Source organism: Puntigrus tetrazona, chromosome 6, assembly GCF_018831695.1.
Source record: "Puntigrus tetrazona isolate hp1 chromosome 6, ASM1883169v1, whole genome shotgun sequence".
In the NCBI taxonomy this organism is placed as follows: Eukaryota; Metazoa; Chordata; class Actinopteri; order Cypriniformes; family Cyprinidae; genus Puntigrus; species Puntigrus tetrazona.
In genome coordinates this window covers 7,355,795-7,383,076 of record NC_056704.1, presented here as the reverse complement: position 1 = coordinate 7,383,076, position 27,282 = coordinate 7,355,795, and the positions used below count along the sequence as shown (strand labels likewise).

Sequence of the window (27,282 nt, the reverse complement as noted above, 5' to 3'; positions counted from 1 at the left end):
GCCGAAGAGCAGCAAGCAAGCGAATTAACACGTAAAGAAATAAACGGTGTCGCCGTGAACAAACCATTTTGTATTTTATCTTTAAAACGAAAAGTTTTGTTGTAATGACTATAGTCGCTACGTTTTTATAATGCACACGTAGCCTGTTAGGGCCCAGGTAGGCTGAATGAGTCTCTACAGTACTGTCCCTCCGGGCTGAATGAACATCAAGTCAAGAGATGCGCTCAAGGTTTACATTCAAGCCCCTCCTTCTGTCTTACAGCGCTATTAGTGATTATTGAGCATGCATTACTTCTCCACCGATGCTGTTTTTTAATTTTCATACGCTTTCAGATGAGCTGTTGAAGAAATAGAAGCACGTGACAAAAATGCAGTCTCTTTGGTTTATATTGGGATTATCGTTTTTCCTTGTGCTGATGGAGAAAGTATCGGAAGCTCAGCGAGCAGGTATCAGAATCGCTTGTTCTTCTTGTTCAAATGTTGCAGTTATAAGTTTTTTGTTGAAATGGCATTTGTACAATTATCACTGTGAATGAATTATTTTTTTTGTAGCGTCGGCGGTTTTCTGTGTTAGAAAATTAGCTAATTATCCTCTTCAAATATCGATATGTGCAATATTATACCTTAGTGGTTAACCTACGTGCATGCTTAAGTTTAAAAAATAAAAAATTCGATAGATTTACATCCTAAGGTTTCCTTTTTATTATTTAAGTCTACAGTTTAACAAAGTTTCAATTATATTGCTTGCAGTATGAAAAAGGTTTTGTGAAATGTAACGTAGCTGTCCTTTAATGTCTTTCAAACTTGTAAATATGCTAGTTTATGCATAGTCTATATAATAATAGGTGCTTCAGCTTTTGTAGACTTCCCATGGTCTTAAGACCTTCCGAGTGTTATTATAAACTTAATGTATAAATGTAGTTGCAATTTGCCATTCCACTGCTGGAAAAGCAAATCCACTAAAAGGTATCAACAGGGAACACTGTTTTCCTGTTGTGGTCATTGTTGGCCTCCATAAAGCTTTGCAAGGAAGATACAAGGCTTGTTTCACCAAGTTTTTTTTTGGATGTCCACACAATGTGTGTTAATTGTTGCGAATACTTTTTAGTAAGGACAGAACCCTCTTTCATTAAGGCATGACTATTGGAGCTTTTCATTGATTTGAATGTAAAAAATAATTTGAACATGCACAGTGTAAAGTGCATAGAATGCATGATTTCAGTGGAAATTGATGCCTGTTTTAATGTATCATATTTAGATCACAAACGCTGCCATACTGCCTTTGGGTATTCTTTTTTCTTTCGGTTCACTTGAGTCACTTTGGTTTTAATTGTAAAGGAGGGATTGTGCCTCTGTGTCCTTCTGGTCTGATTCTGATGAATGCTGCATTGTGAATGATATGGAACATTCATTCCATTACCTCACTCTGACAAAATCCCACTCTGGCATAAAGGCATACATGATAAAAACTGGATGCGACAAAGTTGATAGTCGGTAGATAAGATTTTTCAAGGCAGATTTTCTGATATGTTTTCAATCTGTTTATTGTTGTAATGCATCCAGCAAAATAATTGACCATAGACAACTAATTGTATGTTTACATTTCAAACATTGATTTGAAACTAAAAAGTTGAACACACAATAATAACATATGGCAGTTTTCTCTTTTAACCATGACCTCTCTCAGTTGATGGGGCTCTCCTGGGATTATGGGTATTGCGGTTCTTTCTGGGAATTCAGCAATTAGCATGTTTTTTAAATGAATTAAGTTAGATTCATCCGACCTGCGAAGAAAGGATAGAGTCTTTTATATCATCAAAATATTTTGTTAGATTTGACTTAAAAGCTAAAAGGTTATATTAAAAAATTAAAATCACTGTGCAGAACATTATAAAGTTTTGGTTGTCTATAAAACTGTGTGTGGACATACAAAATAATAGGAGTGGGAACCAGAAAGGCGTAAGTGACATTTCACCAAACCTTATATATCTTTATGTATACTTTATATGTCATACTTTGATCTGACTTTACATTTTTTAAAACTACAAATTTGTACACTCATGGATGACACTACTTTTGCTAGTAGAAGAGCTCACTCATTTGATATACATATCTTCATTTTGCCCAAAATGTGTCTTTCTCCCTTCTGGTACTCACCGCTTGATATGTGGTGGCTGGGGGTCCCTGGGACAGGTTTGTGATTTTATTACCAGCAGATGGTGCACTTTCTAAGCCAAGGAGCAAACGCAATGTCTCTGACTATCAAATTGTCATCACTTTTTGTTTTGTGTTTACAAAAGATGTTTAAGGTCATTTTCAAAATTATAAGGTCAGACTATGCCCGGCATGTTGTGCAATTATTGTTTTAGACTCAGCACTTTTACAATAGAGTGTGCATTCATATCCTTAATTTAGGTTTCCTGTACTGATTTTACTGCTAGGATGTATGCCTGTTTCCTTTGGAGATTCCCTTTTTCAAACAAACACAAAATCTCATGGGTAAAGGTAGCTCAGAGAATGCGGTCAATACCAGAATCCACTCTTTGTTTAGAGCAAATGTGATTGTCAGGATAAAAAAATAAATACAAATAAATAAATGCAAAAGTAGTTATGTAAAGTGATGCTGCTTTCAAATCTTAGCTAAGCAAATCCTTTAAGGTAATTTAATTGTGTACGATTAATGGCTCTTTAAAACATTAATTGGCTGACCTTAAGATATTTGTGATTCTTTTCTATAAAATCTGTCCGCATGTGTGTGTGATGTTAATGGGAAACATTAACTGGAATTAAACCACACTTTTCAGGGGTATTTATTTTTTTCCCACCACATTCCCATTTACTTTTAACATAAAGTTTGACTAGCTACTCCTTATTTTAGCTACTTCGTTAAGATACGGTCTCCATATTGGTGCATATTTCAGTGGAGTGCATAAACATAAAGCCTCTACAAAACCCGTATTACATTTAACAACAACTGCAATCGCTACAAACACTGTTAGTATAGATTGTAGATAGATACATGTCCCTACCCCTCACCCCGTGGAATGCAGTGTTCTTATAAACAGTAAAGGTATTGTATGCGCATCTGTTTCGGTCATGTGACTTTTTCTTCATAGCTGCCATATTTATGACCATCTGTGAAATACATTTTCAATTGTACCAAATCCCATGAATAATTTATACAGATCTGTAGTCAGCACGGCAGTGCATAATCTGACATTTGTTGAAATCTATATTTATTTTTTTCCCAATCAGTCTACAAACGTGTGCTTCATAATCTCAGGATGTGTCTAGAAAAAATGTTCTTTCACGGGCAACCTTGAATAATTCATTCCGCAAACGGAAGTGCCATTTTATTGAGTGCATGATTTTAAACGAAGTTTTCGAAAGTATTATTTGTTTCTTTATTACTGAGTGTACTTTTAAATAAGTATGTGCAATCTGGTCTTCAAGTGTGGTCTCTCTGTGTACTCCGTAACCCTAAGAGAAGCCGTCCAGCTGAACAGGATTATGAGGATATAAACTCAGTATACGCATAGGCCTCTAAGACAGCTGTTCATGTTGCGTCAAGCGTTATTTGATGAGCATTTACATAACACCGCTATGCCAATCTACAAGTCAATTATGAAACAGCCTATCCAGTGGTTTTCCCAGCATTTAGAGACATGAAGATGGTGATTACAGCTTTGTGTTCATTGGTTAATGCATGCATATTATGATTTTTATTATTACTAGGGGTTCAAGGGCATAGTTAGAATGGTCGTGGATGAGCGATTTGGACGTAAAATTGATCATGCTGACCAAACCGTAAGTCGTAGAGGCTTTAAACTTGGAGGGATGGCAGTACTCACACTCACACAACAACTTTGCCTCTAGAACCACTGAAGTCAATCGAATCATTTTTAAAGCATTGAGAAGCTGTGAAAAACCACTAGCGTTGGAGTCGCTCAGTTTGAAAAAAAACTCTGGACATTCAATGTCTATAATTATCAAAAACTGGCCTGTCCCAATATACCTGAAAGCCTAAACAAATACTCAAAACTTGGTGAGCACATCCAACAGGTGACTCTAAACAAGCGTGCAAAGTTTCAGAGAGACAAGTTTCAGATGTTTTAAAAGCATCATATTACTATATGGTAAGTCACCAAAATGCTTTTTGTTAAATCATTTTGGAGGTTACAGACTTGCTAAATAATATGTAATATGTATTTTTGCTTATATATTTCAGTACTTAAAGCGCTTGAACTCCAGTAATTGCTGCTCGCGGCTATGCAGAAGGGTCAGTGTTTGACATGTGGATGTCAAATCTAGAAATCCAGTATTGTTTTATAGTGAATTATGGAATAGGCTGCTGACCTTCTCTGCCTTTATAAACATTGAGTGCTTTATTAATAATACCTCAGAGTGGGATAAACTCATCCAGCACGGGTCTCATGTCTGCCCCCCTGGGTGTTTGTCTGCCCAGCGGATGCCCCTGCTCTGATCCCAACATGCTTTTTCATTCCAAGTTTGTGAGAATCAGAGGACGTTAGGGAGGATATTACGACTGAGTTGTGGAATGGAGTATATCCTTATTCTTATTGTTCGCACGCACAGATTCAACATCATTTAATAGCCAATAATTAAATTTGGACATTTCTAAATGAGTATGCTAACCATGCAATTTGCCAAAACCAAAAAATTTGTATTACATTTAAATTTCCTGTCATTGTGACTTTGTGCCAGAAAAAAATAGGTTTTTATCTGTGGAAGAAAAATTGTTCTTTTGTAAAAATTGGAAGTTTTTTTATAAAGTCAAATGAATCTATGCATGAAACCCCTGATGGCAAATGTATTACTGGTTGAAAATTGTGAAAATTAAAATGATTTTTCTTATATCTGTGCTACAATTGTATATTTTTTATCTTGTTTTACTATGTTATCACTATCATCAGCAGCATTGCAATATATTTGTTTTTATTATACTTTTAATTTAATTCGAAGACTAATTTGTACTGCCAGAAGTCTAAATAACACATTTGCTAGGTTTTATTGGGCCAGGGTGTTTTCCCTGTTGGCAACACCCTGGCGGTGTGAACTAGCCTGGAAGATACTGTGAATGTGTCATGCTAATTTCAAAGTTTGCGTGTAGACACAGGAACAGGAACTGTGAGCGTGTCACGGAGCAAGTGTAATAGACAAAGAGATTGTTAGAGGGCCAAGTACCCATGGTGTGATCAGGGTGAGCTGAGAGCATATGTGGAGTGAACAGCCGGACAGACAGTTGAGATCTTGAGCAGAGGAGGTTCAAGCATTGTCAGGATCAGAATGTGGGAAAACTGCCTTTCACAATGATGAGGTTATGGGTTTCCACACGTACGTAGGCTGAGACATCCACCAGATCAGATATGCTGTCAGCTGCTGTTTGTCTGTCACTCAGACCCACGCCAAACCACCCCGCTGGCACGAACAGATGTACAATGAGCTCTCAGTACAACTACTGAGGGACTGAGAAGAAATGCTGGGTAAAATGCTGGGTATAACTGCAGTGCTGTTTTGTGCAGTTGCTTTAGTAATGATGATACTAAAGATCACACACGGTCATTTAAAGAAAATATTCAAATACATAATTTATGGTGCCACACAGCTTTTAAAGGATATCTACAATTAGAGTCAAAACGGTCTAATGTTGTTTGGAGCCACACGTTCTTCAAAAAGTCTTGTTTTGAAGAAAGAACTGCATGAATTGTTATAAAGCAATTTTTCTGAAATTTGATCCCTCTACAATCAAATTCACTTTTGTAAATGTATCACTGCTGTAATTACTTTAGCTGTACATGCATTTGTTTTACACATGCACATGCAATTGATCTTTTTCAATGGAATTTTGTGCCCACTTACCAAACTTGCATATTCCCAGAACAGGCATTTAGTAGTGATAAACTTATTAGACGTCAAAGTACCTTTAGAAAGACTATTTTCTGAAAATTATATTATGATAAAAAAAAAAACTGACATACAGTTGCTTTAAGTAAATTTATTCCATTATAGAGTATATATATATGCAGATTAACTGTTTATTTTAATGATAGTCATTTGTTAAAACTGAAATTGCAATGAAATGGGCATCGAAGTTTTGCAAACAAACAAGTATTAAATATTTTTAAGGGGTCCATATATTTTATTCTCAAAAGAGGGCCATTAGGAAAACTGAGGCTGCACATCTGTGTTCTCGAAGCGGGGTCTATTGGGACACAGAAGGGAGGTTGAGTATTTCTCACATTTTGGAGGGCAAAAGTAGAAGTGGCCAATGAGGTCCAACTTATATTAAAGAGAACACGCCTTCTGTCTGTCTCTCCCCCTGTTACAATGAGCTAAGAGAAGGAAAAGATAACTCGTCTTACATTGCACTCTTGGTTTGACTACTTTTGCAAGACTTGCCTGATAGCTTGTTCTGAATGACTCAAGCAACAGAAGGACTAGTGCATGTGCAAAAATGAGGTTCAGCTGGGGCTTGTCTCTCCTGTTGATTCTGTACGTGGGTCCTCTTAATGCCTTTTGGTGGAACAGTCCACCTGCCACAAACGCACCCACGGTGGACAATGGCAGTTTTGTTGGTGAAACGACCGGTAAGGAGAAGAAAATTTCTGATGTAGGGTTGGAAGAAACAGATGCTGCAAGAGGGATCCAAGGATCTGTGAAGAACTGGGACCAGAACTCAACTGTGAATAACAATGCCACAGTGAGAACACCTGTCATCTCCTCGAAGCTTCGCCATTCTAAAACGGGTAATGATAAGTCTTTATCAGAAGATGTCGAACATAAAATAAATGTCAATTTTGATGCCATTGGGTCAGGCTTAGGAATGGATTTGGCTCAGGAAGGCCAAACGACAGCGACCAACCTTACAGGGACAAGGGTCACTGACAGCAGGATTAGCATAATTAGCACTTCCCCTTTTACTGAGGATTCCACAAACTGCTTATCAAGAGGCTCTGACTGGCCTTTCTGTTTATCTGATGGTGAAGTCACATTTTCTGTACCTAATTTTTTTAACCACACCCGGGCAGAGGATGTGGTAGCTGTGTTAAATGAATGGGGTTGGCTCCTGCGTTCAGGCTGCCACTATGGTTTGGAATGGTTTTTTTGCCTACTACTGGCACCAAGATGCCATCAGCCCTCTGAGAGACCTGGGATAGCCCTGCTACCCTGCAGGACTTTCTGTGAGGTGCTGCTGGACAGCTGCTGGACAGTCCTACAGGAGAGGGGCCTGCCTGTGGCCTGCCACACCCTCCCCGAGGGACCAGAGCCCAGTCAGTCATGCCTAACCGTTAGTAACCACAAAGGTAAAACCGTGATGCATCTCAAACTTGTGCCACTTGTCTTGTCGGTATGTGTTTTTTATTGGTATGCTGTCTACCGTGAGAGACAAATGCCACTGTCTCTGTCAGCGGTTGCTCTGCTCTGCTATCGCTTTGCCAGGGCTCAGACCAACACTTAGTACCTGGGTATACGCTAACCAGCAGAAGGTTTACTTATGCACATCTGCTGTGATGTGAGGTCTACGTCTGCATGCGTGGCTCAGTGTGAATCCGTTGGAATTACATGCATGCATGGATACTAATTGCACCTTCATTCTAAACATTTTCATTTTGACAGACTGTTCTTTAACCTGTAGTTCATTTTTGTGTGTAAACTCTGAGTGCAAGCATTTTCAGTCAGAAATAATTATTCATTAACACATGTGCACTACATTTTTGTTTTGTTAATTTAGTGTCAAATGTAGATTTGCAGGTTTGCAAAAAAATACAGAAGTCTTGCGGTCTTTTTTATTATAACTTGATCTTGCGTAGTTGAGAACAAGTCGAAAGAATAAGAATCAGATGATGTGTGTATGCACCATAAATCAAGCTAGAAACACACTGTGCAATTTGTGAATAAAAAGAATGTAGGGAATTAGGAGAATTAGGTTATAACCAGTGTTTATCCACTGAGGTCAGTTCTCATGAGCAAATCGCATCTCCTGTTTAAATACAGACCAAGCCAAACCTTGCTTAGCTTTAGAGATCAGATGAGACCATGAGGGTCTACAGTCAAATGTTAATGTAGTAATAATAATCCATCAGGTCATTCATTATGATGTTTAGCATGTGGTCCTAGAGTGCTTGTTCTTCAAGCAATGCTTTTGTTTTATGTCTGTAACTAGAGACTCCTGCGCTTTAATCAACAGGATGATTTTCACAGTAAAAGCAATGCTAATGTCCTCCAAGCATTTTCCAAGCTGGTAACCACATCAAGATGCAAAATGGTGTCAATGACCTACTTGCATTCATCACATGAAAACTCAATTATGAGTGGCTCAATCATCTATCACAATACAATACATTTTTTGATAACACTTTAGAATAGGTAAGACTGTTAACTATTAACTACAACTTTTTTCCTCAATAAATTCTTAATTTAATTAAAAGTTAAGGCAGTAAAGTTTATTAGATAGATTGGGGATGTAGAATAAGGTCATATAGAATTAATTAATTAATTAGTAGAAAATGCGCTTAATTACCACCAATAAATGTCTAATATCCTAGTTATATGCATGTTAATAAGCAACTTATAGGTGTAACTATAAAATAAAGTGTTACAAATTTTCACTATGCTGAATCAGCATTCTTATTAAACACTATCCAGTATGGTCAGCATCTACAGTACATGCATATTTGTCGTGGTGGATGACCTCAGCCACGTTTGTTGGAGAGTAATGCTTGGACAAAGAAGCAGGTTATTGTGTCTCTGTGTTATTAATAAGACAAAGCTCTTTCTTTGCATGCTGGTTATAACAAGGTTCCCTCTGAAAATGTGTGACGAGACACACAGCAGCAATTTAAGTGGTTTTATTTTCAGTTATGAGGGACTTTTTCTCTCTTTTTTGAGATGATGTGCAAGAAACGTTGGAGACTGATAGAAAAAAGGATTCATTGTGAAGACAGTTGTGAAGATCTGTTGTGGGGGAGAGCAATTCTTATCTTACACAAAGTCTTCTTTGATCATTTAATGACCTTTCGTATTTATGACCAGTTCTTGGACTGCACTGTGATGGTAATTAATAAGGATGGCCTTTTGATCTATCACTGTGGTCTTGGAGAAAGCACCGTGAAAACCAGATGCAAGCAACTGCCAAAGAACATATTAAAGTGTATCGTGTAAACCATGCTGTAAGAGGGGTTCTTCTTTTACACATCTGGTACTGAACCCAGACTTTATCATTTAACATGTATCCAGTCGTTTTAGTGCCTTGGATTTAGGCTATTTTGCATTCAGTATGTTAGCGTTCCTCTTAATTAACCCCAATTTATTCAGTATAAGTTGTTCGATGGTGTTTAAAAAGAGATGCATTATTATAATTGGCAGCTGTTTCATATTGGGAAGCAGGGGCTCAGATATTTTTTTGAAGGGAAAGTTTATCTTAATTAGGTCTCTTGGGAACCAAGGAGGTATCAGTTAACAGGGTCCTCCGGTTTCAATCTCATTCATTTACCTATCCAGCTGTCAGTAGACTAGAAAAAAATATATAAAGATAATTCATTTAAGGCATTGTAATTAACATTCTGTAGTTTTTATGTTTATAGTGTTACTTGCATAACATTTTGTTATTTGGTTATAACTCCCAAAATTGTATTTTGTTTAATCATGTCTTATCACAGCTGTAGGATGCATGTGGGAGAGTGTCTGGAACAGTTGGCCAAACACTGGTGCCCAAGGGACGATTTATTCATCAGCATGTTCACATGTGCTGCAGTACTGCATGTTATTTATTGTTTAATTATAGATAGCTATGAGAAAACGTTGATACATATGGAAAGAATTGTTCATTCAACAATTCAGCAAAGTAGCAGAATTTTGGAGAGTAAGACTTAAAATTGTTTAACTGTTAAATTGTGTTCTGAAGACGAACATAGCTTTTACGGATTTAAAGTGACATAGGCGTAAGTGCTTAATGAGCAAATTTTCATTTCAGTGGAAGCAACCCTTTAAGCTGTGCATTGATTAGAAGTTTTCATCATTTACTTTAGTAGCATTTATGGGTCATGGCTTTATGAGAAATTATTTTTTGAATGGTAATGCAATGTCATGATGCTCTCTCACTCATAGTGTTATTTGCAGCCTGAACTTTATGGTGGTTCCAGTGTCTCCACCTTTATTATGATTTACAATTGGACTGTATTAGAGCTGATGTTTAGAATGGACACATCTGGACTAAATAAGGGGCCAGCTAAACTCCCAGAATCCCCCTTATGAGTGTTTTGAAAGAGGGTGACAGCACAAGACAGGAACGAAATGAATGCTGGCTGAGTGGGTGAGCGACCGGACAGCCATGTCAAATGAGAATCATGGTGTAGTATGGAAAAGCCACTAAGCTTCCACTGCCGTTGAAACATGAGCCTAGAATTAGACATGCCGTTCCCACAGTCAGAAGTGTTAGCCTGGTTCAGCCTGACCATCTTTCTTCATTCAAGAATTCACAACAGTTTATACAGAAGTAACTATAGATGCAGAATGTAGAGAAAACCTCTTGATACACAGTAACATATGTTGGAGTAATGGTTGGTATGATTAAGATAAGGGATTAATAGGTGTTTATTTTATAACAATTCAGAGCTGTTGCCCTTGTGAAAAAAAGACTTACTGTTTTAAATGTGCACTTGAATTTCCAATCTTATATTTTAAAAACACTGTACTTGCAGATAATAGAACTAATAGAACCCAAACTGCCACATTTTTCAGTAAATTATACAGAAAATGTTTTGTTTATTGTATAAAAGTTGTAAAAGTTTTAAAAAACAATTAAAAGTCAATTTTAGGAGAGCTTATGCATAATGAGGAAAAATAGCTTGCGCTTTCATTAAGAGAGCAACATGGTCATGACACACTTTGCAACACAATTACACTTTAAACAGTGCGCTTTGTAATAACTGCAAATTAATAGTTTTACCTTATAGCAAATTTGAAATCATCATTGATTTGATCATATTATATGTATAATATTTGATAATAATATGTTATGCTAAAACACTTGTGTTGATGTGCTGACTAGCACTGTATGTCCGTATGAATTTGTACAATACAGAAATTACACTACAGTCATTAAATATTACACACTGCATTGCATGATAGACTTAAGTCACGTTTAAATGAGTCAAAACCAAGTAACCAATTCTATTTAGTATGAATGCAAACTAATATTTTTCACAAGGGTGACCTAGTAACAACATTTACACTAAGGTTTTTACAAGACCTAGACCTTTACATTTCTGATCTGAAAATGGCCTCGCTCATCAACCCTGAGAAAGTGAAATTTCACATATTTAGCATGCTAAATTTAGTAAGATTCTCTCAGGACTTACTGTAATGTACACTGTGACAAATTATTCCACTGTGTTTTCCCCTAGGTTCTGCAGACATGCTAATAATCACCAGTCACCATTTTTGTCAGTCCCTAGAGGATGCAGCATGTTGATTTATGAGGCTGAACCAGTTGACTTTCTTGAACGGTGCAATTTTACATTGCATGTATTGCAAATATTATATAATAACTGGCCCTTTATATAAGCTATTTTAGGCATTTTGACTTAATGTATTTTTTATGTAACATCACCAAATATATTCATTTGAACTATTGTACTGATTTCCGTTATTTTTTGTATCATAGCAGAGAGTGGAATCTCCCTGCTGCAGCTAATTGGAAACCCTCCGCCTGAAGGCATCACCAGGGTTATAAACGAACAAACTGTTTACCTCTTTACAAAGGATACCAACACAAAACAGATGGCACGTGCCCACCTTCCCACACCCTTCTTCCGAGACTTCTCTCTTGTCTTCCATGTGAAGCCCAGCTCTGAAGACGCTGGAGTCCTCTTCTCCATCACCGATTCCAAAGAAAAGATCATGTACGTCGGGGTCAAGCTCTCAGCAGTGAAGGATGGCAAAAGAAAGGTTATTTTTTATTACACAGAGCCCAGTTCATCTACATCTCAAGAGGTGGCCAGCTTTGAGGTGGAACACAAGCCGCAAGAGTGGAGCCGCTTCTCTCTCGCTGTTAGCCTGGACCGGGTGTCTTTCTACGAGGACTGTGAATCGGAGCCCAAGGTGGTAAACTTTGAGCGCTCACCCGATGACTTGGAGCTGGAAGCACGCTCCAAGATCTTTGTAGGACAAAGTGGAACTGATGACCCAGACAAATATCAAGTATGTCTAAAAGCACTCTCCATGTTAGTCACACTTTATTTAAAGGTCCGTTTCTGGCGATAACAAACTATTAACCCAGACCAATCTGGTATAACTTACATCCATCCTTCTATTAGAATCATCTGGAATGACCTGTATGTTCATACACTGATATGTTGACTGATGTTAACTGTTTTTTAGGGCATGATCTCAGAGTTAAGGGTGGTCGGAAACCCACGAGCTGCAGAGCGTCATTGTAATGATGCCGACGACGATGATGATTATGATGACTATGACGTAAGCTACAAATAATCTTACTACTGTGGCTTTTTCATGCATTGCTTATGATACACAGACAGAAATGACTGAGTATCTTGATGGCTTACTGACTAAATGCCAATGTGGAAAAAACTATGGTAATGCTTGCTTCTCGTTATTTTTAGGGTTCTGGAGAAAATGGAAGTGGAACAGATGGCGGAACCAATATGAATCTTAATTTAGTAGGTATTTTTGGACGTTAGTTATTGTGTTTATCTGACAAAAATACAGTGTTCTGGCAAACCCTTCTAACAAAAAACTCTTGGTGGAAAAGCAAAAGTGTTTAATGTGTATCGATTATATTTGTGGTTGTATATTGATATTTACAGTCCTTACTGCAAGACTGCTTCTGGCATATTGCACCGCGCTGCGTCTGTCGGATGTTAACCTAAAATACTACACTTCACAATATTGTCATTAATGAATAAGGACAAAGGACAGGAAACTGATTGAAAGCTGATCCGCCTTCTACCCCTTCAACCTCTTCCACCAAAACTGTAGTATATCCTACTCCTGTGTTTTGCGATTCAACATGAACATAATTGGTACACGTAATATAACGAGTAACTATTATTTTTTCATACCTGCTAAGAGCTTAAATATATTTTCATAATTGTAAATGTTAAGGTTTTTGTAATGTTTTGGATAATTACTTATGATAGATGAAGTGACGCATTAGTATTATTGTTAGTGCTTTCAAAGTGTATAATTTTCTAATATTCATTGTGGTTAGGAAAGATGGGTCACTTGTTCTTGTAATTCCAGAATTTCAAGAAGGAGAGGTTGTTTTGTTTAATTCTGCTTTGTGTCTGTTGTTTGAGGAATTATTCATATTCATATTCATTGTCGGTTGACTTGATTTTAGTGGCATAGAAACAACTTCAATGTATTGAATTGTTGGATTATTAAAATTAATTTTTTTTTTACAAATTTTTACTCAAAGTTAATTACTCGTGTCTTAAAGAAACAGTGTGGGTTAAGTGTGGGTTTTTTTTATTTCTTTTTTTTTCTGCAGGCCCTGCCTCCTCAACCAGCTTCAACTGGACGTAAGCCTAAGTTGGACACAGATGAACATCAGAAATATACAGGTCTGTGCAATTGTTATTTGGCCCAGTTTTTTTTTTATTATTATTAATTTAAGACAAGAAGAACCTGGAGCTTCACAGAGCTGAATTTCTAGAATGTTTTTAGAAAGTGTAATTAATGTTCACTTACACAGGGAACTGTTAACTTTGATATAAAAAATAAATAAATAAATAAATAAAAATGGGAAATGATGTAATCTCTTAACTTTGGTCAACCTATAAAAATGCTGACAAGCTGACAAAATAAAAACAGGCATGCAGGCAGAAATCGATTCAAACTGAACGCAGTGAAAATGCTGTAATGCCATCTTGTGGACAGTATTTATACAGGACCTCGTGTGCAAGGTTCTTCATGGAACCAATAATGTCAATAAACAATCTTAATTAAAAAATGAAGCTTTGCCATCACAGAAAACATACAAAATGATTATTTAAAATATATATTTTACAATTAAATAATATTTCACAGTATATCTGTTTTCATGTTTCAGAGCAACTGTTTGCTGCAGGTCTAATTCTAACAAAAAAATTGCCTGATCAACATGTTTTCAATTTATATACATTATATACATGGATATACACACACAGATGTGCGGTGTGGCTGTATCAACATGATACAGAAACAAAAATTGATTCATATAATCCCAATCATGTTACATGTGTAACAAAATGTAATTTTCTGTGTTCAGGTTTGATTGGAGTAAATAATAATAATAATAATGTATTTATGGCTGAAAACAACTACAATATAATTTTTTTTTTTTTTACTTTTATTACTCCCAGCAGATGGCACTAATCTGCCTCCAAACAGTCCATTTTAAAGGACTGTATTCAAAAACATCTTAAGGCTAAAAGTAGCTCCTAACTTGCTGATTTAGGACAAATTCTTAAAAATAAAGGGAGTGTCAGTTCTAAATTTAGAAAAGTGAAAAGAATTTTTAAGTCACTAATACCCACTCACAACTACGGTTTGGAGGTTTCTTATATATATAATATATAAACACTTCTTGGATACCGATTAAAGCACTGTTTTGTGAATACTGGCCCTTGTCTTTATTTTAACATGAAATGCTGCTTTGACGTTCACAGAGCCAAACCGTAGTTCAGCCACTCTCTCCAGCACAAGTGAAGTGAAGGTACAGTTTGCTTTGGGTTCTTTATAATTAAATGTATTAAATGATTGTTGCGTCAATGGTATGCTAACAGACAGCTGACTATAATGTCTAAAACAGATGATGTTTTTTACTGGATGAGGATATGCAATTTACATAGTAAATCATACATTCATTTACCTTACGCTGTGTCCTAATCAGGTGTGACAGCATTCCTTTCTTTTTACAATCTTGTGCTCTTTTGCTTCCCCAGGGCAATCGTGGAGAAAAAGAATTGAAGGTAAAGAAGAGTTATTTTAATGGTGTACACACACACACACACACACACACCTTCACCAGTGCTGTGATTGGATGATGTCTTCTCGTTAAGGCTGATTAACACATTGCCCATTTTTGTCTGTATAGGGTAGTACTGGGTCTGGATATCCTGGCCCCAAAGGTGATCGAGGGCCTCCAGGACCACCTGGTCCGGCTGGACCGGCTGGACCCCAGGGTCCAGTAACAGAAGTGGTACACGCAGAGAATATAAATGTGAAGAAGGTAGAGGGTCCAATGGGTCAACCAGGTCCAGAGGGTCCACAGGGGGAGCCAGTAAGTAACATACACCTAAGCCTTTCATTACTACTATTAGATTGACATTTTTCAATAAGTTGTCATAAAAAAACATAATTTGGATGTTTTATAGGGTGAACCAGGGCAGGATGGCAAACCTGTGAGTTTTCTGGACAGACTTTTTTGGACAGTGTTTGAATAATTAAAAAAAAATTGTTCATTGCTTCTTCATTGTTGTTTGGTGTTATTATTCAGGGCCCTGAAGGACCTCGAGGTTTTCAAGGACTGCCTGGTACAACAGGATCTAAAGGACAGAAGGTGGGTCTACTGCTTATAAATTATTATCATTGGCCTTACATGTTAAACCAGTAGTGTGTGTGTGCAAACTAGTGCAGTCTGTTGTGCTTTGAGATTAAAAAAAAAAAAAAAAAAAAAACTAATGCAATTAATGAGGCATTATTAGTCATTACTATATAGTAAAATTGAAGTCATCTTAGAGGTAAAAAAACAAATAAACAAAGAACATTGTTGTATGTATGTAATATACATATATGAAGGGTCTGAAGTTTTAGAAGCAATGGGAAAATTACTATTTTTGCATGGACCAGTAAATAAAACTGTGATTTTTTGTATCTCTAGGGACAGAAAGGGGAAGGACATCTAGGCCCTAGAGGCCCACCTGGGCCACCTGGACCACCTGGACCCTCAATCTCAGACAAGACTGTGAGTATGAATACATCTAGTACAGGTGTGCGTGATGATAAAATGTGCATACGGTAAAAGGATTTTATGAATTATGGGCACATTCACAAGTTTGACACAATTCATGTGAGCGTTATGTGTTATAGTTTTCTGAACTTCACCAACATTTTTGTAGTGACACAAAAAACAAAGTCATGGTGATGTGAACAGTTTAATCTTTAAAAGATGTTTTCTTGAGTTTCTTTTTGCTGAAATTAGCAGTTGTTACAGTATGGAAACTTCCATGAAACCTGTTGTAATGTTCTCCCTTCAGACATTTATGGATATGGAGGGTTCTGGATCTGGACCGGTATGTTTTAACAATCAGTTAATCTATGCCTAAGACCACAAGCATAAATTGAAAACATTTTTCTTATTATTATTATTTATTTATTTATGTTTTTGTAGTGTATATGTATTATACTATACTATAAATCCCTATTATATAAAGCATTGACCATTTTGATGGCAATATGTCAAATAAACTAATTGCATTTTTTACTCATTATACTAAATATTTCAATATTTTCTCATCTTTTCAGCATTCATGTTGTCATCCTGGTCTACCTGGGCCTCCTGGGCTTCCTGGACCACCTGGGCCCCCAGGACCTGACTGGCCAACCCAATCAGAAGTAGAAGCTGGCCCTACTGGTCTCCCTGGACAAAATGGGTTCCCTGGGCGTCCTGTAAGAAGCTGTCCTCTCTTCATTAATCCCATTTATTTTAAAACATTTATCAGAATTTTGTTTGTGTTCTGTTTATTCTCTTCTTATGACTCAGGGGCTCCCAGGTCGGCCTGGAAAGCCTGGTCCTCCTGGTCCTCCAGGCCAAAAGGTAAATATGATTATTTTAAAATGATATTATTATAATTTTTTTATGATTTTAATAGACATGGTGTTGAAATGAAATCAAACTATTTGTTTTAGGGAGACTGTGGTGATCTTGGCATGACTGGAGGTGCAGGGGAAAAGGTAAGACATATGATGCTATCATAAAGTATAATTAATTAAATGCAAAGATATGATCACAGAATACTAAAATATAACCTAAAGTTAAACATTCACATATATCATAGACATTTCTATCTATAGGGCTTTTTTTTACGGGAAAGTTAATCTTCACTATATATTTTTTCTCCCTGTAGCAAAGCTCTGCTTCCTCTTTTTTCTCCAATTGGTTTCCTTCCTGGGAGACTAGTGGGGCACAGGTATCCTAAAACCATGCATGACTACAAACTAACTGCATTGGGTTTGGTGTGTCACAAGAACTTGACTGATGAATGAAAGTGTTATTTTTAGTTTACTACAAATAACTTTTCATCACCAGAATTTTTTTTAGCTCTGGAGTGAGGCTTGCTTGTCATTTTCGTGCATTTATTTTCACAACGACTGCTCACATAACCTGCATTACACTGTTTTTGTGCGTTCTATTTACTGTACTTTGTGACATCTCTCTGAAATAGCTTTTATTATTGCCTTTGATATTTATACACCGCTGATACGGCTGTTCTTAATGAATGCATTCAAAACACTGCTTCACGAAGCTTCAAAACTTTGCAATTAGCTTGTTTTGAACCAGTTGTTCAGAGTGCATATATAAAACTGGCTAAGTTATGTGATTTTAGCAAATGAGGCTTTAGTATGGCTTATTGATTAAGTGAACCCATAAACCATGCAGTGTCTAATAGATGTTTTTATCTGATCTTTAAGCTTAAGATTACAATAAGATCCCCAATAACCTTCCATATTACCCATAAGAGCTAATTTCATGACTAAAACTTCAATTTACTCAACTAAAGACATTCAACTTAACACTTTCTCATCCCCTTCTCTTTAGGGTCCCCAGGGTTCTTCAGGAATCTCAGGGCCAGAAGGTATGGAGGGGCCACCTGGGCCTATGGGACCTCAAGGACCTCCAGGACCACCAGGGCCCCCCGGACCAGCTTTCAGAATAACTGTAAGTTACTTAATCTTTGAAGTTCAGCACCTTCTTTTAATCTCAGTGCAATCGTAGGACGTTGTGCCTCTAGGAGGACTAGAACTTGATCTGCCACTGTGTTTTCAGACTGATGGGAAAGAAAAAGAAGTTGATCTTCAATACATTCCAGGAGTCATGGGGCTACCAGGTCCACAGGTAACCTCTGTTACATTATCATCACAGCAACACAGTCTTATTCCACCTCATGGTTGTTGTTTTTTTCCCCTAAAGGGACCTCAGGGGATACCTGGACTACCAGTGAGACTATGACTTTTATGTTTATGATGTGATATCCAACATACCAATTAAATGTACATTACACCTACCAGTGAGAAAAGTTCATTCTCTTTTCTTTAAACTCTGCAGGGAAAATCTGGTTTACCGGGTATTTTAGGTCAGAAAGGTGAAGAAGGTCAAAGAGGACGAGAGGGTTTTCCAGGGTTAGATGGCTTTCCGGGAAAAATAGTGAGTAAAAGGTGACTAGCAGGAAGATCCTCTTTGAAAATAGTATAATTTTAAATAATTTCTTTTTTTACAGGGGTTAAAGGGCGAAAGAGGATGGAAAGGTGAAAAAGTAAGTATTCCTTTGGAGACACTTAGCTTAGATGTCAGCTCTCTATTGCTGGTTCACTCAGCCTTCGGCAACAGTATATTCAATCCTGTTCAACCCTGCAATTTTCTGTGGGTCTGAGCAATAGATTTATAATAATACGTTTGCCTTTAGGGTGATGCTGGCCGTGCAGTAGGGCCCCCAGGGCCTCCAGGGCCACCAGGTCCTCCAGGACAAATGATCTATAATAATGGCAGTGTAAGTGTTATCATAGAGTAAACCCTTAAGATATTGTATAACTCTGTAACATTTGACTGCTCCTACATCAAACAATGACTTAAATGACGTTTATTTTCAGACAAATAAAGAATATGGAACCCCTGGACCACAGGTGATAGGAACTGATAAATAATTGTCATGATATCTCTTTGTTAATGATACCATGTGTAATTATGAGTTACTATTTGCATATCTCTACTGCATAATAATGCATATAGAACACAGTCAAAACATTTCTTGTTTTAATAGGGTGCACCTGGTATAGCTGGTCAGGCAGGATTCCCTGTAAGTTTTTAATGACTTGTAATGTTGTTGACATCAGATTCTACCGCATCTGATATAGCATCCTTACCTTTTCAATTAAATGTAAATTTGAAACTTAAAAGACCAATTATCGCACTCTCCCAGCTTGTTTGGTGCCAAGATCTACAAGTGAAATATAAAATGAATTTCTTATACATGCATTGCTTATAATGTATTTTTATATATCTTTAAAGGGACCGATTGGTCCAAAAGGTGATCGGGGGGAAGCTGGACTTCCAGGAGACTCTATCAAGGTAAAACTTTATTACGACAGCACACTTTAGAAAATCAATTAAAAATCAGGGGTATGCCACCAAACATTCTAACCTTTTCATCAAAAATTTCTATAAGAAAGTATGAAGCATGAAGTACAAGATGTCTGAAAATACGGCCTCTTTTTGTGATTTTAACAGGTTTTCATATTCTAAAAAAAATAAACTCTCTAAAAACAGTACGTTTGGAATTGTTGATGAGAAATGTTGTCAGTAGAAAAAACTTTTCTTTTTCCTTTAGGGTCAAAAGGGTGAACCTGGCCTGATCATAGACTCCAGTGGTAACCCCATTTCCACGGATGGACAGCTGGTGAGAGATCTGCGGCTTTCATTCAGATAGATGAGTTTAGATCAGGACTTTTAAGCATGCATAGCATTGTCACACAATTGATATAATATTTAAAAAATGCATTGGTCATTATTAATGCTGCTGATGTTTAAGAGTACACGTTGTAGATATGTTGGTAGCCTGTATTTATTTCCACATTAGGGACCAGTTGGGCCTTCCGGACCAAAAGGAGAAATAGGATTACCAGGCAGACCAGTAAGTAACTATAATCAAATCCAACATCATTTAACCTTTTCTACAGAAACACTTTAGCATAGACTTAGCATAGAGTTGGCTCTTTAGTTGGTGGATTTGGTGCACCGCTGTAAAGCAAGTGTACTCGGTACACCTCAGGTACTGTCCTCTACGGTGTAACATTCTGGACACCAGCCTACTATGTAAAGACACTTCTACGTAACATCAGAGTAATTACATGCTAAATCCATGGGAATGATCTACTTAATATAAAGAGCTTCTGTTCATATAGACCTAAATTAAATATATATATATCCCTTAAATAATAGTAAAAAATAAAATAAAAACTGCAAACATGTCTACACTGAGTTTTGTTACATTTGTATTCGTGCCGAATAGACTTTTCTTTTAAATACATTTGTTTTGGTTCGACTTTTTTATATGTTAGTCTATGTACGCTATCAATCTATAATTTGTGTTTTATTATATGATTTCTATATACAAATTTGTACTATCATTTTACAGCTGCTTGTAGGCTCTGTTATCTGGTTTTTATTCTCCTTTGTTCTAAATACCGTAAAAAATTGCAAAACTTCTGTTTTGTCTCATATAGCCTAGGCCTATAGCAGATTTGTAATTTGTTTTAACAAATGTTTAACAAAAATTTAACTTTTTTAAAAAACTGAAAGAACTTTATTACCTTATTTAGACCTACTAAAGTAACTTTATTGCATCACAATTAAATTGCGTAAATATATAAAACATTAAATTTGTTGTATTCCCATTTTAAAATACATATTCATTCTTAAGCCTAAAAGATAAAAATCTCTTTGCTCAAATGCACATGAGATCTTAAATGATACTTTGGTGGTTCATCATGTGTTCATAAAGCTCTTTTGGAGATTTCACTCACAGACCCATGAAAACACCATAAAAAATAAAACTGTTCTATTCAAATTCTGAGTGGATTATATATGGCATAAAAAGCTCAATATAACTAATAATTAAAAAAATCATAATATAACATATAACACAAAAGTCAACAGATTATCGACACAGACGATCTTTTTAAATATGTTTAATATATAGAATTGATTGATTTAGGAAATAGTACAAGCTATTATTGTTTTGGTGAATGTCTATTTCTGAGGTCACTGAAGATTTTCTGGCACTGTGGACAAGTAAAAACTTTTACTAAATTAATTAGCAGTCATTTAGTCACAATGTTGAGCAATATGGTGTATGCTTTTAACTCTTATTGATATCTTATTGCAGTAAAAAAATACATGTTGTATCTTATTTATAATTGTCAATTTTTAAAAAAATTGAATCTGACACGTGTGTGGTTTGCGAGAGGAAGCACTCGACGAGTAAAATAAACTTAAACAGTTTTAATCTTCTACAAATTAACAGAAATAACAATATAGTTTCCAACGGGCAGGCGGGCAGGCGGACAGACAGCCAGAACAAAAACCACACGCATTATAGACGAAGGGCTTAAATACACAGGACATTACTAAATGAACTAGACACAGCTGAAGACGATAAGACATTAACTAAAAGTAGGTCACACAGGCACGTGGCACACGGCAAAAACAACAACACAGAGTCCACCTCATCGTTTTATTATTTATTTATATAATATTATTTTTAATATAATAATTTTAGATATTCCTGATCATGCAATATTCTTAATCAAAAGGGTCGTCCTGGACTAAATGGTAAAAAAGGACAGAAAGGCGATTCAGGTGGAGGATATGGTTATGGCTATCAGGTAAGTTTTGATTGTTACTACAGAAGTGCACATTATACTATATACAATACTACAGATTTTAAATTGGTTTTAGGGCCCCCCTGGGCCGCCTGGGCCGCCTGGTCCTCCAGGACCCCCGGTTTCTGTGGGACGATATGACGTGAGTAATTAATGTTTGTAAAAATATACAAGTGCCTAATATCTTGTGGGTTTATTTGTTATAAAAAATATAATTTGTACTGCCTCACAATGTGTATATATACTTATTTATTTTTTATTTCATTAAAATTATTTAAGGGTTATGACGACGGTAGCTCGAGATTTCCCTATGGTGAGTAAATAACTGGGATTGGTCATTTTCCAATCATTATCTAGTGTTATCACATTACAGTTTAGTTTAGCATTAATATTTGCATAAGAATTTGTATGTTTATTTTGGATAAAAGCATCTGCTAACTGAATAAATGTAAATATATCTCAAAATTCAATGCCTCAGCTATCAAAGGGGACAAGGGTGAAAGAGGAGCACCTGGCATCCCTGGCTTGCCAGGTATGATACAAAAAGCCTTTATCAGAAACAGCTGAAATAGCATTCAACAACAGTGAATATCTTTTTTTCCCTAAACTACAAAATGTGAACATAATTTGAATGTCGTCATTGTCTGTCATAGGTCTTACGACGACCTTTGACATTTATGCATTTAAGGTATGATAATTTAAATTTATACAGGTTTCCTGCTACATTCTGCTTAATATGTGCAACACATAGAAATTGTAGTTGATTTTGTAATATGTTATGATGTAGAATGAGATGAAAGGGGAGTTCGGTCCTAAAGGAGAGAAGGGAGAGCCAGGAGCAGGTTACTATGACCCTCATCATAGTGGAGCACAAGTTCTACCCGGAAGACCTGGACCCCCGGTAATAGCACACACATGAAACGATACTTTTTAGAATCTGAGTCAACCATTCTTTCTTCCTGTTGACTAAACATTTTGTTTGTTTGTTTTGTTTTTTTCACTTTAGGGCCCTAGAGGAGAATCTATTAGTGGACCACCAGGACGTCCAGGGCCCCCAGGGCCTCCTGGAGCCCCAGGAATCGGTTATGATGGTCGCCCAGGTAGTCCTGGCCCACCAGGTCCACCTGGATCACCGGGAGCATTGCTGCCAGGTGTACACCGACCCTCACAAAGTAAGAACATTTACACACAGCCTCTCATGTAAAAGATATTTTGGGTGCCGAGGGATCCAGATTTGTTTTATGTCCTGATCTAATTTACATTCTGTCAGTTACTTTTTTTTTTTAACACCTTGATCCTTTAGCAATCAGTATTCCTGGGCCTCCTGGACCTCCTGGACCCCCTGGACCCCCAGGACATTCTGGACATTTAACTGGGGTGAGTTCATACTGTACTGCAACACTCTACTATCTATAGGCACATCAACATCTTTCCTAGTTAGTTGGTCTGTTCTTCTTTCCTTAGGTTATGGTTTTGAGGTCTGTTGACACCATGGCTGCAACAACTATCCGGTATCCAGAAGGCACGCTAATCTATGTAAAAGACAACAGAGAACTTTATATGAGAGTACATGATGGCATCAGAGAAATCATGGTAACTGTCTAATATTGTTTCACATTTTTTATGTAAGAAGGGTATAAACTTTAAGGTTAAACACTCCACTTTTTTTAGAAATAGGCTCATTCTCCTCATTCAACTCAGTTAATAATTTGAGTTTTACCATTTTTGAAGCCATTCAGCCGATCGGGTCTGGCGATCGTACTTTTAGCATAGATCATTGAATCTAATTAAATAAGTAGATTCACATTCGAAAAATGATATCAAAAATATCAAAACTCTTAATTTACCTAAGCTAAAAAAAGGTGAGCCAACCTAAAATATTAAGGCAACCAGATTGAGCAGATTTTGAGTTTTCTCAACATAGAAAACTCCTACAAAAATATGTAGAAGTTAATTTAATTTTAATTTTAAATTGGCTCAACTTTTTTTTTTTCTTTTTTTTACAGTATATATATTTTATTACAGTATTACAGTACAATACCTTGGACCACGTTTTTGTGAATTTTTACACACCACATGTGTGAATGAATAGAATGCTAGCAGCATTTCTCAATCAATGGACATGTTCAAATCAGTAGTGGTTGAAAACACCCTTTGAAAATAGCCACTAATTGGGAAAACACCTGATTGGGTTTTGCAGATACACAAATCTCAAACGAGGGTCATTCAGATTCTCGGTGGCAAAAAACTGAGGGGCAACATTACATTTGACTTGAAAGCCACAAAAGCACACCCAAAAGTTAAAAGAGCAGTTATGTAATTGATTTACAAACAAGAAATTGTAACTACCTTTTTCACAGATTTACAAAAACAGAAAAAACGTTTACTATAATTCACAATAACAACTGTAATCCAGGTACTAAATTTCTAAAGTAGTTAAATTTAGAGGTAAGATCGTTATATATTTTAGATAGATAGATAGATAGATATTTGCTGAGAACATAATTATGCCTGACTTTCCTGATTGTTTCATTTCAGCTTGGTGAATACACCCCATTCCCCAAGGGTCTGGTGAGTAACATAGAATGTGCAGTATTTTTATAATTAAGCAATTCATAAACCCTTGTGTAATAGATAAGATACAAATCAATGGCAAAAAAGGTCACACGGATTCCTACTGAAATGCCTGCATTTCTAGGACAACCAGATGGAAGTGGTTGAGTACCCTCAGGACTACCCCACAACCTCTCCCCAACAAGGCCCTCCACATCCAGGGGCCCAGTACCCCGTGCCACTTGATCCCAGACTCCAGCCATCATATGACCCACACCATAGATATACATTTCCACATTACTATTCTCCAACTGATCCACGACACTCTCCATCAGTCGATTCAACTTACCAGCACCATCCTGATTCCAGAAAGCACATTCCCAGCAGCCACCCGGATCATTCTGGCTATCCTGACAGCAGATATGAACGTACACACCACCATAGGCCTGTCATTCAGGAAGCTATGCTTCCAGCTCACACACACACATCAGGCCGTGCAGTAAGTACCTTATCATTTAAATGAGGTATAATTGTGTGCAAGTCAGTTCATCTATTTCCTACACCCCATGACGAATTTGCAACTAATTATAGTTGGAAGTAATCTGCGGTATATTGTAAACAATCATACTTGGACTTGCTGAAAGGCTTGCTCATAATAACAAGCATTCTGAAAATTTGGGTATAAAAATAGAAAATAAAAGATGGTGACATTATTCTACTCATGCCTCAAGGTAAAATTATCATATTCGGCCATCACGTGATTTACATCATATATTTAAACATGCAGGTGATGTGCACCACTCAAATAAACATTGTTTTCAAATAAGTATTGTAAAATACTTGAAAGTATTGTTTGTATTCTTCAAAACTGACAATTTGTTAATAGAAAGTCCAGAATGTCGGGTGATGTCCTTTTGCATACTTTCAATTATTTGTAATCTTATCGTAATGTCAACTACTTTTTTAATAAGTAACGTATACCTTTTGTCACCCTAGCTGCACCTGATTGCTCTCAACTCACCAAAGCTGGGCGACATGCAGGGTATTAAAGGTGTAGATCACCTGTGCTACTTGCAGGCCCAAGCTATTGGGCTCAAAGGAACGTTCAGGGCTTTCCTGTCATCCAGGTTACAGGATCTATACAGTATCGTTCGGCAGAACAACAGGGAACTGTTACCCATAGTCAATCTTCAAGTACGATCCTTGTCTTTTGTCCATACACAACACTATTGTTTTACAGAATATAGTCTCTTACTGTAAATAGTTTTTTTACAGAGCTGTTTAATATGTTCACAGGACGAGGAATTATTCAGCAGTTGGGAAGCCATCTTTAGTGGCTCAGAGGGCAAGATGAATGATAACGTACGCATCTATTCATTTGACGGGAGAGATGTTCTCGATGACGACGCCTGGTGAGTAGGCCTAACACGCATCCACGAAACCTTAACAGAGCTGATTAGTCTGACTGTCTCCATAACCATTTTAATAGGCCAGAGAAGATGGTGTGGCACGGATCAAGCACTCAAGGAAGCAGGCAGACGGACAGCTACTGTGAAACATGGCGAACAGGTAGTCATGCTGTCACCGGCATGGCGTCCTCTCTCCAGGAAGGCTACCTACTTCAGCAGCTCACGCGTGGCTGCAGCAGCTCCTTTATCGTACTGTGCATCGAGAACAGCTACATTGCTGAGTGAACCAAAATTTTCACACCAAAAAATGAAACTTTTGTGACAAACCGTCACACTGTTTTATGATGGATGGCTATATTGTGTGTTCATTGACATGAATTTTAGATTTAATTTTTTTATGTATTAACTGCTGTGGAACACCCATTTGTTTCAAAACAACGATATACTTTGCGTTTTACATCACATGCCTTAGAACAAACACATTTTGTCTTAATGAAATACTTGAGCATTAAATTTGATTAAAGCTAAATTCAGGGGTAAAATCACTGTTTTATTTTTATTTGTTTGTAACAAAAATGTACATATTGTATGTTCACGAATACAGGGCAGTATAGAACAGCCTCAGGCAAGAAAATACAGCTTATTTTAAAATGGACATTCGCAAGTGCCTTCACAATATATTGCCAAAGGCTACATTCTAAATTTTAATAACTAATTCTCTTTAAACTGCTTTGTTGTCATAACCGTTTTCATTGACGTTTGTATTTGATTTTATGTAAACGTATCTATGTAACCTTTCTACATTTTTATACTTTGCAAGTCAGTAACGTCAAACATTCCATGATGTAATGCAAAACGACTGGTTGACTTTCTCTATAGAAAGATGACGACTATTAATAAAAATAAGGAAATCGTTGTTTTTGTATTATTTATTTCGGCTTGGTTTTTACACATAACCTGAATGGAATCTTTAAGAGTTGCAGCTCTGTACTTTTAGACTTCAAATGTGGCCGCTAAAAATATCAAAGACATTACTTTTATTTTTACTGTAATTCAATGGCACTTAATAAACAATTACAACCTCTATCGTTTACTCATCACTGGTTGCTTCACTTCTAAAAATTTTGTGATATCTATTTGGGAAATAAAAAGTCAATTGCTTTATATTGGTCCTAACCCAAATATTTTAACGGTAGTGTATAGCATACAAACATTGCTAGTTACCGTATTTTGCTCCATCAATAAAAAGTCAAAGCAAGATGAACCATCAGTTTTAAGAATGAATTTGTGCTTTTAAATGAATGATTTGCTCATAATACACCAAAGGAAATTTGTAAGCTGGAATGATGTTTCCATCCGCTACGCAGACAAACATAACGGTCATATAAATAGTGAAAGCTCTCAGTGCTGCTGGACTATACCAGCAATCTTGTATAAAGAGCAAATAAAGTGATATTTAAAGCAAAGTTTGCAGCAGTCAAAATAAACATTAAACATTGAACACTGGTCCAGTTCCAGCAAATGTGATCCCATCAGCTTAATTTTATCATTTCTACACTGGCAATTTTCCTGTTGTCATTTACTTCCAAATCTGTCTAAATTTCTTTGTTCTGAAGACTTTGCAAGCAGGCTGTTT

General features: G+C 36.7%; 1 protein-coding gene across 6 annotated transcripts; it reads left to right on the top strand.

Moving 5' to 3' along the window:
* Positions 1-271: 271 nt before the first annotated feature.
* Positions 272-26,729, top strand: col18a1b (collagen type XVIII alpha 1 chain b). 6 transcript variants are annotated; one of them, XM_043241848.1, is made up of 41 exons: positions 272-447; positions 11,690-12,222; positions 12,403-12,498; positions 12,645-12,701; positions 13,535-13,607; positions 14,694-14,740; positions 14,970-14,996; positions 15,122-15,307; positions 15,402-15,428; positions 15,524-15,586; positions 15,908-15,991; positions 16,284-16,319; positions 16,552-16,695; positions 16,790-16,843; positions 16,936-16,980; positions 17,154-17,216; positions 17,846-17,965; positions 18,074-18,142; positions 18,218-18,244; positions 18,353-18,451; positions 18,525-18,560; positions 18,711-18,794; positions 18,895-18,927; positions 19,065-19,100; positions 19,313-19,372; positions 19,632-19,700; positions 19,881-19,934; positions 21,616-21,687; positions 21,761-21,826; positions 21,964-21,997; positions 22,163-22,216; positions 22,338-22,372; positions 22,472-22,585; positions 22,691-22,856; positions 22,988-23,061; positions 23,149-23,277; positions 24,223-24,255; positions 24,383-24,736; positions 25,234-25,431; positions 25,534-25,649; positions 25,727-26,729. In XM_043241848.1, the coding sequence occupies exons 1-41, from the start codon at positions 369-371 to the stop codon at positions 25,929-25,931; spliced, it is 3,951 nt and encodes a 1,316-aa protein (XP_043097783.1). In that variant the 5' UTR covers positions 272-368; the 3' UTR covers positions 25,932-26,729. The 6 variants fall into 6 exon arrangements, with proteins under 6 accessions (XP_043097783.1, XP_043097782.1, XP_043097781.1 ...); XM_043241847.1 differs by having other exon boundaries at positions 11,687-12,222; XM_043241846.1 differs by lacking the exon at positions 272-447 and adding an exon at positions 6,340-6,767.
* The last annotated feature ends 553 nt before the right edge of the window (positions 26,730-27,282 follow it).

Bases quoted from the DNA above. Each gene is read 5' to 3' on its own strand.
- col18a1b (XM_043241843.1), top strand. From the start codon at position 6,845: ATGGATTTGGCTCAGGAAGGCCAAACGACAGCGACCAACCTTACAGGG. The intron at 16,844-16,935 runs GTAAATATGATT...TATTTGTTTTAG, and splicing joins CTGGTCCTCCAGGCCAAAAG to GGAGACTGTGGTGATCTTGG. The intron at 21,998-22,162 runs GTGAGTAAATAA...TCAATGCCTCAG, and splicing joins TAGCTCGAGATTTCCCTATG to CTATCAAAGGGGACAAGGGT.